Source organism: Equus caballus, chromosome 7 (genome assembly GCF_041296265.1).
Source record: "Equus caballus isolate H_3958 breed thoroughbred chromosome 7, TB-T2T, whole genome shotgun sequence".
In the NCBI taxonomy this organism is placed as follows: domain Eukaryota; kingdom Metazoa; phylum Chordata; class Mammalia; order Perissodactyla; family Equidae; genus Equus; species Equus caballus.
In genome coordinates, this window is record NC_091690.1 from 69,634,974 (window position 1) to 69,648,435 (window position 13,462).

General features: G+C 57.2%; 1 protein-coding gene across 6 annotated transcripts in view; it reads right to left on the reverse strand.

The window, feature by feature from the left end:
* The window catches only part of MYO7A (myosin VIIA), an 85,736-nt gene that overhangs the window by 60,450 nt on the left and 11,824 nt on the right, over positions 1 to 13,462 (reverse strand). For all 6 annotated transcript variants that reach the window (XR_011440674.1, XM_023645657.2, XM_023645656.2 and 3 more), the window contains exons 3-4: positions 9,741 to 9,854; positions 5,118 to 5,270 (exon numbers count right to left, since the gene is read on the reverse strand). Coding sequence is in view for 5 of the 6 variants with exons in the window: in XM_023645657.2 (XP_023501425.1) it covers positions 5,118 to 5,270; positions 9,741 to 9,854 (267 nt within the window). In the remaining variant the exon portion in view is untranslated. The remainder of the gene's footprint in view (positions 1 to 5,117; positions 5,271 to 9,740; positions 9,855 to 13,462) is intronic.

Genomic DNA, 13,462 nt, shown 5'->3' on the forward strand with positions numbered 1-13,462 from the left:
CGCTGTTTCAGACCTAATGAACCAGGCAATGGGGGAGTCAGAGGCAGACAGAGGTGGCCTGAGCACAGGGCGGGGGCAGTGCCAGAGAGAGTGAAGTGTGCACTGGGACACCATGAGAAGCCCTCCTGGGGCTGGACCTGGACCCTCTTGTCCCACCCACAGCTTCCACGGCCCTCTCCATCTGCCCACAGCCCAGGGGGCCCTCCTGAGCCCCAGGTCCCTCAGCGCCCTGCCTCCTGGAAGTCCCACTTGATGTCCACCAGCTGTCCAGCCCAGAGCTCGCCCTCCCCTCCAACCCTGCTCCTTCTCAGCCTCCTGTCTCCACCAACAGTGCCGCCACTATCCTTCACCCGAGGCGAGACCTTGAAGGCCCCTCGATGCCTCTCTCTCCTTCACACCAGCCCAGCTCTCTCCATTGGCACAACCACCTCCCTGGCCAGGCACCTCCCCTCTGGGCTCCTGGCTTCCCCACTACCCCCTACAATGTATCCTCCACTGGGAGCCAGGGTCAGCTTTTAAAGAACCTGTCCATGTCATGACCCTGCTGAAAACCCTCAGGTGGCTTCTCATGGCCTCAGGACAAAGTCCATATCCTTTCCCTGCCCACAAGACCCCAAGCCCTGAGCCCCAGCCCTGGCCCCGCCAGCCACAGCCCACAGCCAGAGGCTCCCTCCACATTCAATCTTCAGCTAAAGGCACCACACTCCACTGCCTGCCTGTGCACCAGATACCTTCCGCTCACCCTTCAGGTCCAAGCTGGGATGACCCCCCTGCAGGAAGCCGGGCACCCTCCTGTGTGATCCATCACAGCCTGTTTCAAAATAACTGATAAGAACGCGGCCTCTTCCTTCGGGGAGGGGACCGTCCCCAGCAGAAGGGCAAGGTCACCGCAGCTGCCCGGAAGGCAGGACTTGGCAGCTTCCCCCTACTCCACACTGTGAGGTGTGGTCATGTCCCCCCTTCCCAGATGGGAGAGATGAGCCTCCGAGAAGGGGAGGGACTTGCCAAGTTCACACAGCAGATAAGCGGGGAGTGGGAGGAAGTAGGGACCCTGGCACCAGAGGCCCAGCTCGCCTCCCCTCCTGGGCTTCCCCAAATCCAAGGAATGCACCTGTGGGACTGCTGAGCTGGCCGTCAGGGGAGTGGAGGAAGCAAGGAGCTTGGCCACTGCTGACAGTGAGACCAAGGCCCCTCCTGCCCCCCTGTGGGCCTCGGTGCTATCCATCCCTCAGGGCTCTCGGCACTGCCCCCTGAGCCCTCCTGCCCTCTCTCTCCAAGGGCCCACGTCAGCAGAGTGTTAATGCCCAGCTGCCCAGCACAGGCCTCCTGCTCAAGTCTCCAGTAATAAAACCTGCCCTGCAGGGCCAGGGGCTGGGGCCGGGGAGGATAAGGATTATTTCTAAGCCAAGGACACAGCACACAGGTCCCTAGGGGCCCCCAAGTCCCCAGGTGGAGATGAGAGGGCCTCTCTGGCGCCAGAGACATGCCCCAGGAGATGTGGCAGGAATAGCTCTACTTCCTCCAGGAAGGCCCCCAGGCCTGCTAGCCCCGGGGCCTCCCCCTTAGCGGGCCATAGAGACCAAGACACACATCCCGGGACACACACAGCTTCCCAGAGTCACAGAGGTGCCCACCCAAGAAGTCTCCCCATTGTGCCAGAGGGGAGGCTGAGCCCAGAGAGGGGCAGGGACTCCCCAAAGGCCACATGCCAAGACCTGGACCCAGGCCTCCTACCTCCCAGACCAGGGCTCCAGCCTCTGTTCTGCATTGAGGAGCTCAGGTCCCCAGCAGCCCTGCCACCTGTTCCCCGCAGGACCCAGGGACAGCCCCCAAGACCACCCAGTAGAGGTTGCTAGGTGTCCTCTGTGGGCTTTCCCCAATTTCAGGTGCGCAGGGCTGATGTATGGCCCTGGGCTGCTGTCCCTCAGGCTCCTGGGGGCAGGCCAGCCGGAGCAGGCAGGCCCAGGGCAGACAGTCAGGGACAGAGCGTCCGCCCAGCCCACGGCTGGGAGCAGCACAGCAATCTGAGGAAATCCTGGACATATGGCCTGTGCCCAGGGCAACCCAAGCCAAGAAGTGACCAGGGGCTGCCGTGGTTAGGGGCAGGGATGGTTTCTGGGTGGGACAATGGCCCGGCTGCTTCTTCAAAGCCCGGCTCTAACCCTCCTTCACCTCTTCAGTCACAGAAGTGGGGAGCCGGCAAATGGAGGAGACCTCCCAGAACCCCGCAGGTCTGGAGCCCAGCTCCCCAGATCAACCGACACCCAGATTCTTAGGCACACGGACTATCCACGCTGCGGCGCTCCCAGGGCCGTGGCTTGGTTTCCCAACCCTGAGGCCCCGAACAGGAAGGCAGCCGAGACCCCTCATCACGGCTGCATCCCCTGTCCCCTCCCATCTCCTTTCCCTCACCCGGAAAAGCGGCAGAAAGGTTACTGGAGAAACTCCTAATGAGGCAAATGGTGCAGATCTCGAGGTTTCCTGGAGAATCCAGACAGCTCTGGAAGTCTTTTCTTGGATCCCCTGGTTGGCCTACTCAAGGACCCAACGTCCAGGCTGATTTCTCTGCTAGCTGCCAGCTCACCAGTCTACGCCCCCAACGCCACAAGCAGGGTTCCCTGAGCCTGGACCGTCTGAGGTTTTTTCCTCCCTCTCCCCATGAATCCTGTTTGCCTCTCCTCCTTGATTCAAGCGACCAATCAACTCCCCACATGTGAGGAACCAGTTTGCCTGAAAAATCACTAACATGCACGCAAAATAACCAAGTACATGCCTCTGAGTTATCCTTAGACATGGTCTGCGGGGTCCCGGTGGAGACAGCTCCTGTCTCACTCAGCTCCTCCCTGGGAGGGGCCCTCGGCCTCCTCCTGACAGGAGGCTGGCTCAGGACATCAGCTCTGGCAGTGGCCTTCCTGGGCAGGCAGGAGGGGGGCTCCCTGCTGACTTCCAGACCCGAGTTTCAGACTCAGCCGGGGCCTGGGTGAGCGGCCATGGCGAGCCCCAGGACCCTCCTGTGTCCACCTGCCAAGGAGGGCACCACCAAGAACCGGGGTGCAGACACCAGTGGCTCCCCATGGGGTACTCCGGCCTGGGCTGGACTTCTAGTCCCAACTTGCTAGCTCAGTGACGCTCCTCACGTCTGGAGCTGCCATCCGTGCCCTGCCCCTCTCTGGGTGAGGGACAGAGTGAGAGGGCCTAAGGGGCCCTGCCCGCTCCACCTATGTGATGGACAGTCGTCAAGGACTGGAGCACAGCCTCTCCCTGGGAGCCCAAAGCCACAGAGGGACCCAGAGTGGGGAGGGTGTGGAGGGCCTCCTGGCAGCTGAGGGGCCACAATGCCAGGGCTTCTGAGGGGATGGACGCTGGCCCTGAGAGTTCATTCCTGTGATTCCTCAGGGACAAGCCCTGGGCTCCCTCAGACTTTTCCAGCCCTGTTTCCCTGGCTTTCCCCCTTCGTGGTCCAGACAACCGGAGTGACACTGTGCTCCTCACTCACCTGGCATGGTCTTGCCTCTGGCCCTCTATTCCTGTGTGCCCCTTCCTGAAGGCCATCTCTACCGGCCACCCTCACCCAGCTCCAGGAGCCCTGCTGCTCTCCCCGAGCTGGGAGTGACACCTCGCTCCTGTAGACCCCTCGGAATCCACTCTGCACTTCTCTGGGGCACTTATCACCCCGCAGCTCCCGAACATGCCCTCCACACCAGCCTGCTCAGGGCCTGAGGAGCTGCCTCGGGACCCCCATCCCCCACCCCCTGCTTTCTCCTTGTTGTGGCACATTCATGGTTTCCTTCGCCCCTGAGCTGCTCGTGGGAGGGTCTGGGTCAGAATTGTGCAGGGACCCCTGCGCACAGCCCTGTGCCTGGCTAAACCTTGTGGAGACTCAGTTTCCCTCTCTGTAAAATGGGACTATGGGACGAGATCAGTTCTCAGAGTGTGGTCCAAAGACCCCTGAGGGTCCCCAAGACCCATTCAAGAAGTCTGCAAGGTCTTTTCTTTTCCACCTCCGTATCTGTGAGTCCAGATTTTCTTCATACGCTTCAACCAAAACAACATCACTTCGGGGGGGAGGGCAAAGGGGTAAAGGGGCGCCTACATATGGGGACAGACGAAAACTAGACTTTTGGTGGTGAACGCAATGCAGTCTATACAGAAGCCAAAATATAATGATGTACCCCTGAAATTTACATAATGTTATAAACCAATGTGACCTCAATTAAAAAAAACCTCAGATTGGATGTGAAGCAGGTATGAGAATCCAGTTGTTTTCCATTAAGCCAGATATTAAAGATATTTGAAAAAATTGTAAAGTGATGACACTCTCCTCACTATTTTTTTATTTTGGCAAATATAGTTATTTTTCAGAAAAATATGTCATTTATGTTATCCCGTAATGGATTTTTCATGGTTATTTTTAAATGAATTAATAATTTTTAAAAATTTCCTCAGTTTTAATTTCTAATGCTGTAAATTTCAATGGATATAACCCACATGAACAAAAGCTCTTTGGGGTCCTCAATAATTTTTAAGAGTATAAGGGTTCCTGAGGCCAAAAAGTGTGAGAACCTCTAGTCTAAATGATCTCCGTGGGCCCTTCTTGCTCTGACGGTCTCTGAGGCCACCTCTTGAGATCAGCTTGGGATGCGGCTGAGTGAAACCGTCTTTATTTGTCCTCTTGAGTTTCAAGGTGGAGGAGTGTCGGGTGTGTGTATGACTGGTTCTAACATCAAGGTTTTGGGGGATCAAGGAACATGTGCCCTCCTTCATGCAGGATACAGACTCCTGACCTATCCTCTCTTGACCTTGAGGACCGACGGCAGGTGGTGACCCCACAGCAAACCAGGGAAGGGTAGCAGTTCCCCCGTCCCTGGGCAAAGCAGCGACCGCCCTGGTCTCCCAGCAGTTTCAAGCCTACAGAAGCACATGAACCTGTGGTACAAACCGCCCCCTTCCCGAGCCACAGACCACACAAGCCACGGCCCAAAAGAGAGGATGAGCCAGCCTGAGCGGCTGCAGGCAGCTAAGTCCCTGGCGCCCCATGGCCCAGCGGACCTGCAGCGTCCGGAGCCTGAGACCCTGGGCGGGGCGGGGCGGGCTGGAGGGGGCGGGGCGGCACTTACGTAGATGAGGTGGTCCCGGTAGCGGATGAGCAGGTTGCGCAGGATGCCGGCCTCATTGAGGTCCCCCAGGCGGATCATGTCCTCCACGCCGTGGACCGACGTGGGGTGCATGGGCTTGATGTGCGTGGCGTTCTGCGGGGAGATCCAGTGCTCCTGCCGGAGGGGGGACGGCGGCTGACGTCAGCTCGCTCTCCTGGGCCAGGCTGTGCAGTGCTGGGGAAGGGGCCCTGGTGGGTCTCTGCGACCCTGGTAAGGGCCTCGACCTCTCCAGTGGCCAAACACTATCGGTTCCAACAGGTTCGAGTCGATGAGGCTGCTACCGCCCACCCCACACCTGATAGACTTCCTCTTGCGGGGGTTCTCTCTACAGACCTAAGAGGCGGGCAGGACAGGGACTGTGGCCTCACCTTACGGTTGTCATAAAGGGGATTAGAAAGCGTAATCATTGGACTTAGACTTGACTTCCAATCACGGCTCCGCTAAACAAATGCGCAAAAAGTTATTCAGAGAGTGCCAAGAATAAACCAACAGGCATATAGGACGGAGAATCACCTAGGGAGCTACTTTAGGTAAGAGGTCAGGGGTCACTTCTTCGAGGAGGTGACCTTCGAACGATGAAAAAAGAGACCACTGTAAGGTGGGGACAGGGAATTCCACGCCCAGGGAATAGCAAAAGCAAGCCTCTGAGGCGCGCAAAGACTTGGCACCGTCACGGAAAAGCCGGAAGGCAGCGCAGTAGCGGTGGAGACGGAGAGGGGTGGGCGCATTCGGGACAGATTTCACCGGGCTTGTGGATGGATGTGGAGCGGGGTGAACTTCCAGTACGCCGAGGCTGAAGCGGAAACTAGGACGGAGGTTGCCTTCCCGGCCCCCCCTGCTCTCCCCTGCAATATTTCCTGCTGCCACAGGGTGGCAGACGGCTGCACGTCTGGGCAACAGCCCTGGCTGGCTCAACAAGCTGGCCAAGCCCGGTCTCCACGGAGGGCTGAAGCCTCCCCTCCCCTACGTGGTCTCCAGCACCTTCTACTCACACCCCCAGCCTCTCAGGAAAGTGAGAGTCTGACTTGTGCTCTGGGGTGTGGCCACAGCCTGAGTCAAACCCCCGCAGCCCTCGTGGACCCCTCCCTGTGGCCAAATGCCAGAACCCTGGGAGACTCAGGACCAGGCAGGAAGCTGACTCATCCTCCAGGCTGGGCTGGGGGCTCCTCTGGGCTCCCACGTTGCCTGGGTCTCCCACTGCAAGGCAGTGGTCACAGTGGGTTGCCATTGTCTGAGGGCAGTTCTGTCTCCGACCTCCCAATTTGCCCCAAGTCTGGGAGGTCAGATTCCATGTCTGCTATACCCCTGGTCCCCGGTTCCTCCTACAGGGCCAGGCACTAATGATGTTGCAGGGGATCTCTGATGAGACAGGTGGCCAGCTGGGGACTACTGGGAACCAGGTCTGAATTAGAAGCAGAGTCCTAGTCATGGAGAGACCCCGGAAGTCCCCTCTTCCAGTCCCCTCACTTCACAGGAGAAATTAGGATCAGAGTAGGGTGGTGGCCTACCCAAGGCCCTCAGAGGGATCAGTGACAGGGCCAGCACTGCCGGGGACTCCAGTTTCCCTGGCATTTCCCGGCATCTCTTGGGCCAGGAGCACTTCAATCCAGGTCAGGCCCTCACACAGCCCTCCCTGAGGCATGATAGAGCTGGGTGGTGAGATCAAAGAACGCTCCTGGACTTTCCAATCCCATGTGGAACATTCCTCTCTCCCAGGCACCCTATTTCTTGATAAAAGCTGATCCAGTTGGAAAATTCCCTCTGCCTGGTCCAGGCTCCCTGACTTGGTCCTAGGCCCCGGCGTGGGCCAGAGAGGGGAAGACTCCTGGGCAGGCCATCTGCCTTCTCCACTCGATGCCGACCTCTGGTCCCATAATTCTTCCCATCACAGTTCAGCACAGAGTTAAAAGGTGGCTCAGACATGGCGTGACACTTTGCCTCCCTGAGCCTCCTCAACCTCATCTACGAAATGGGAATTAGAGTAATAGTCCCTTCTTTAGGGGGCTGTTGGGAGGATTAATGAATACAATAAAGGCCAACCTTTGTTTGACTTCTGCAGGTCTACAAAGCGCTGGTCCCTGGTAATTGCTCAACCATGCTGGGTATTTATTACTCTAATGCTGTCTAGCTTTGCAAAGGAGATGCCTGCTACCCATTTCTTCCTCACAACATCCCATAACAGAATTACCGCCCCCCACGTCTTACAGTGAGGAGTCACGCTCCAGAGGTCAAGTGGCTCATCTCATCACATGGCAGAGCCCAGCCTCTCCCCACCCCTTTCCTTCATGGAAGGTCTCCTGGCTAAGGTCAGCACCCCTCAGGTCAACGTCCACAGACACCACTGCACAGACCAAAGTGTAAACAAGGAATGAGGCCTGGCCTGAGGAATGCCAATGAGAGAGCGAGGGAGGGAGGGAGAGAGACAGAGAGAAGGAGGGAGGGAGACAGACAGAGACAAGGAGGGAGGGAGACAGACAGAGAGAGAGAGACAGAGAGAGGGAGGACACAGCCAATTCCAGGGACTGAGGACATATTTAGGAAATTGCTGGCCTGACCCTGAGCTTGGAGAGACAGGACCACGTGCCCCATAGAGGAAAGGGAGGAGGGAAGCACCTGACAATGAGAACAGCTCAGGCAAAGGGAGAGTGTTAGGATTCCACGGAGAACTGGAACCAGAACCTTTCATTCATTCATTCAGCAAGTCCTTACAGAGAAACTTCTCTGGGCAGACCCTTCGCCGAGCTCTAGGGAACCAGATGTGACTCCCCTGGTTCCCGCCCTCAAGTTGAGGGAGTCTGTAGGAAGACAGGGGTAAGAGATGATGGCCTGGGGGCGGGGGAGGGCATGGGAGTGGGAAAGGCTCCTGAAAGAGGAGGCCAGAAGCCCCGGGCCCAATGCCGCTGAAGCAGACCCAGCCTCCCTAACCTGTTCCTAGCCAGCCAATCACGTCCCTCCCCCCCTCCAGCCCTTACTCTCAGAGCTTTGGTGGGGGCAAGTGGGAAGGGAACTCTGGGATCCGGTGACACCGTTATGGGACACCATCTGACATGCAACATGACCCAGGTGAAACCCAAGCCTGCAGGCAGAGTCCCTGGGCCCCACCCTGGGGGCTCCAGCAGGTCTGTGGTCCTGTGTGTGCTGTCAGCCAAACCTGTGCCCCCTTCTGTGGCTGCAGCCTTGCAGTGGCATCCTAAGGGTCCTAGAACAGGAGCCCCTGGAACAACGGTGCAGGCACTCCAGCTTGAACGCCCAGGGGACAAAAGTGTGGTTAAGAGAACCTGAGCCCCAAAGTTGCCACTGAGATACTGGGAGAGGAAACACATGCACGAGGCCAGAGGTGCTGGGTCCTAATCCCAGCACCGTCACTTACTTGCTGTGTGATGAGTCCTGGTGATCCCTCTCTGTGCCTCAGTTTACCCTTGGGGTAACAGTAGCTGCCCTCCCTGCCTTTCACAGATGGTGTAAGGACCCAAAGACAGAATGTAGGTCAAGGGGTTTTGCAAACCCCTTGGGGCGTGTCCTGGGGGGCTGTTATCCTGGATAACAACGATGCCCCTGCCCCCTCCATGTCCAGGACCAGGCCTCCAGGGTCCTTGCCCCCAGCAGACCCTTCTGCTGTAAGCCACTGCACCCTCTTTCTCCCCCATCAGACTAGTAGACTAAGACAGGGACTCGGTCCTGTCTCTAGGTGTCCAGCACCGGGCACCACCAAAATTATGGAGGAGCTGAAGCCCTGCATCCCTCATGTCCCTGCTTAGCTGCAACCCCTCTCTCTGCACCACATCTACATGTCCCCATGCCACACGCACACGTGCCATACACATGCGCATGTGTTCAGCAGCCCCAGGTTCCCCCGGGCCCTCATCAGGACCACCCACCTCCTCCAGGGCAGGACCGTGACTTCAGACCTTTCGTTCCCCCCCCAAGGCCCCACTCTCACTACCTGCCAACTCACACTTCTGTGTCCCTTTCCTTCAGGGCCACAAGAGATAAAGGGTTAATCTGTTGGACTGATTCCACGCCATGCTAAGGTGGAAAATGAATCCAGATGATGCCTTCACCCAAGAGCACGAGACGGTGGGCGTTGCCAGACTAACTCCCACTTTACTGAGGTCTCCTCCATGTGTGAGCTCACTGCGGGTCAACAAGCCTGTGAGAGCATTACTACTATTCCCATTTTACAGAAGAGGAAACTGAGGCTTGGAAGGGAAGGAGCCCTGGCCAAGGTTGCATAGCTAGAAAGAGGGCAGGATGGGATTTGATTCCAGTCTGTCTGATCCCAAAGCACCCCTGTGCCTGAGGAGCTCCCAGCTTAGTGCCACCGCTGCCCCACCGCACACACACACACCTGCCCGCGCAGACACCCTCTCTAATACCAGGCAGAATGGATGGAAGTGCTTGTGGAAATAGAACAAGGGGAGCGGGGAAAGCTCCATGGAGGAGTGGGTCTGAGAGGCAGAAGTGAGGCACAGGCCCCGCCTCCATCCCCTTGAAGTAGGTCACTGCCTGGGCCCTGCCCCCGGTTACCTGTCAGCCTGTGTCCTCCCCAAAGCATGGGGACAGGAGAGGCAGGGGAATACTCACATTGCCTTCATCGTCCACCACCTGGATCTGCCCGGAGTCGCAGAGCTTGACCACCGCCCCGATGGGCACATCGAACTCCTGCCCGGATCTCAGGTCCATCCAGACATAGTCCCCCTATGGTGAGAGAGTCCTGGGCCAGGTGAGCAGGGAGCGGATCTGGCACCCCTTCCAGGAAGTCCTGTGCCCACCCTGACCTCCACCAGAGGCTCCGGCGCCGACCTCAGGAGAGGGAAGAAAAGGGAGCTCGCACTTGCCGGGTGCTGTCTGGTGCCAGGCCCTGGGCTGGGCACTTAGGCAGGGTCACCAATCCCTCCTCTGTAGTGGCCGTTACTGTCCCCATTTTACAGATGAGTCAGCAGGGGCTCAAGGAGGGGACGAGCCACGAGCACACAGCTGGGCAGCTTCAAACCCAGGCCTGTCCAAAGTGTGGCTCCCGCCACGGCTCTACACTCCAGCCGTGGACAGCGGACTCATCGAGGTTTAGGCGGAAACGCCAAGCTTCCCCTCTGTCCCAAAGAAGGCGTCCCCACAGGACATCCAAACAGCCTCCGTCACCTCCAGGGTCCACTGTCATGCTCATAGTTATGGGTTCCTCACAGGGACACTGCTCTGTGTCGGGCCCTGTGACACAAGCTGACACGGCTCTCAGCCATGCTGTTCCCTGGCTTGTGGGGAGAGCCCAACCTCAAGGGAGAGGGGCATCCTGTCAGTGTCCCCTGCAGCATCTGCCACAGGGCCTGGCTCTCAGCACATGTTCAGTAAGGGCTCAGGGAAGCCAAATCCAAAACCCAGAGTCAGAGAAGTGGACTTAGAACAACCACTTTCAGCAAAGATGCATTCAACAAACATATATTGAGCACCCACTGAGTACAAGGCACTGACTGATCTAAGTGCTGGAGATGGAGCAGTGACCGTGAAGTTTACATTCTAGGCAGGAGGAGACAGAAAACAAACAACTGAGCAAGTAGCTCAACCTGACCTCCCCCCTGAGAGCAGCACGTGCTGTGATGGAAAGAAGCACACCCATGGCAGAGAGTGACTGAGCCGGCCACCTGGGAAGGCCACCCTGTGAAGGAAGTCTCTGAGCTGAGACCTGAAGGGTGAGAAGCAGCCAGACAGGGAAAGAGCAGGGATAGGAATCTGAGCAGAGGGAATGACAAGTGCAAAGGCCCTAAGGCAGGAAGGAACAGCAAGGAGGTCATTGTGGCAGGACCTGATGAGAGAGAGGGGAAGTCAGGGGTGGGCAAGAACCAGGACACACAGATTGTCCTGGAAGTGAAAGTTTGGATGTGATTCTAATACCAATAAGAGTATTCTTTTGGGGTGCTTCCCCAATTCCCCAGGAGGGTAAGCGAACATAGACATCCTGATTCTAACTTACTATCAAGCGGCAGTTAGAAACACAACAGCTGATAAAACTGATTCACAATGAAATAAGCCCATAGGAACGGCCCAGTGGAAACAGCTCTGGGCCATGAGTCAGGAGACTGAGCTTCCAGGACCTGGACAAGGGGGTTTGGACAAGTCGCTGACCTCTTTAAGCCTCGGTCTCTACACTCTCGGTGAGTCCCGAGCCCAAGCCATCATTGTTTCAGCCTCCTCCTGCTCCTCTCGGAACCAACTATTCCTCCTGTTCCCATCAGAACCAACTATGCCACTGTGGGCCTTCACTCCCTGGGAGGTTAGCACATGTTAGAGACATGCCAGCTCCAAACCCAAGCTTTCTCTCAAAAAAAAGAAAAACTGGAGAGCCTCTGGGAGGGGAGAGGCACTCACAAGTTTACTGAGCATCTACTGTGTGCCCAGGGCTACATGGCTGCCCCACAAACTGTCCCGTTGAATACTCACGACTGCTTTAGCCCAGCCCAAGCCGGCTGCCAGACGCACCCCTCCTCCACTCCAAGGGCCACCTGACACACCCCTGCTCCCCATCTGCCCCCCCCGACCTTTCCATTGAGTGGACACCCAACCATCTGTCCAGACCCAGAGCAAATAGCAACTCTTCCCTTCCCACCACCCCCCACCGTCCCCGCCTTCCTCTGCCTCCTCCCCACCCCTGAAGAGTTCATTTATTCATTAGCACACATTTGTGGAGAGCCCGCTGTGGGCCAGTCCTGTTCCAGACTCTGGGGACAGACCGGAAGGCAGAGTGCCTAGAGGCAGATGGGGTGAGGATGTGGGGGGCAGCAGGTCGCACAGGGCCCTGTAAGCCGTGGACGGGACTTGGACTTTCTTGTAAGTACGACAGGAAGCCACCGGAAGGTTTTAAGAGGAGAATGGCACGATGGATTTCCAGTTTCAAATTTTGACTCGGGCTGCTGGGAAGAGAATGGCTCCACGGCCCCTGGCTTGCCCTGCAGAGCCAGCTCCATGCTGGGTCATCGCCATCGGCGTCCTTCCCCCGCTAGCCTGGGTCTGAGTCTCTCACCTGTGACTCCCCAGAGCCAAACAGAGTCACACACAGAGAAATAGAATCTGTTTCTCCAGGAGGGAGAGGGAGAGAAGGTGTGTGTATGAGCAAATAAACGAGAGAGTGAGTGTGAGTGTGTAAGAGAGGGAGCACGTGACAGAGTGTGCATGAGAGAGGATGAGCATGTGTCGTGTGTGCGTGTGAGAGAGAAAGAGAGAGACGGACTGACTCCTGGGCCAGGCCGTGACGGGGACGTGGCACCAGCGCATTGCTCTGTGCTGGCTTACAACACGCCACACAGGCTGGGTTGTGAGTGAGATGCGTCCCTGTAATTAACTGTTTCACTGACTCCCAGGACAGCCCTTATGCAGAGGACTCTATCTCCACTTCACTTCAGAGAGGTCAAGAAACGTGTCCAAGGTCACACAGCTGTTCTGCAGTAAACCCAGGAATGAAACCCAAACCCAAAATCCCCTGGGCCCAGCCCTGAACCCAGATCTGTGAGCAAACTGGGAAGCCCTGATGGGGTGCCTGGCTGTAAATGGCCCGTGGGCCCACAAGGCAAGCTGGAAGCTTCAGCTGTGGGCAGCTGGAGGGCAGGGGTCTCTCTGAGCCACCTGTATCCCTGATCCAGCCCAGGGCCTGGCTCACAGAAAATGCTTCCACTCAGGGAACAGAGAATAACTGAAATTAAAGACCTCATGAAATAGAGCAAGAAATGGAGGCTCAGAGAGGCTGAGCAAGGAGCTCAGGGCCACACAGCCAACAGAAGTGCCTCAGTGTGCCTGAGTAACTTGAAGCAAGTTCCAGCTTCTCTGCTGTCACATGGGTGGCTGGAGCAGAGGGTCTCCCAGTTCCAGAGGCATGATTTCCTAGAATGGGTTTGTTTAAAAGTTCTCAAGGGTCCCGAAAACTGCAGTGGGGCCTCCCCCCAGGGAAGCCAGCACACAGGCACAGTGAACCCTAGTTAAGATCTAGGTTCAGGTCCCAGTTCTGCCAGTATCACTGTGTGACTTTGGGTAAGTCTTTCAGTCTCTCTGGGCCTCAGAGAGGCCTTAAAATGGAAGGAGTCAACGCAGGCAAAGAGGAGAGACCCAGAAAAATGGGAGTTGTCTTTGAGGTCCACCTGACTCCCCACCAGGCATCTGCCCACGGCAGGATCAGTGTTAACTCCCCATGGGGCCTTAGTCCATTATGCCTCTTCCCTCCTCGGTGACAGGGCCTGGGGCTCGGTCCCTGTTTGTGGAATGAAAAGGAGTCTATTTCAGAACATTTACCGCCTCACCCCACCCTGGGACGCTGGTTTTATTAG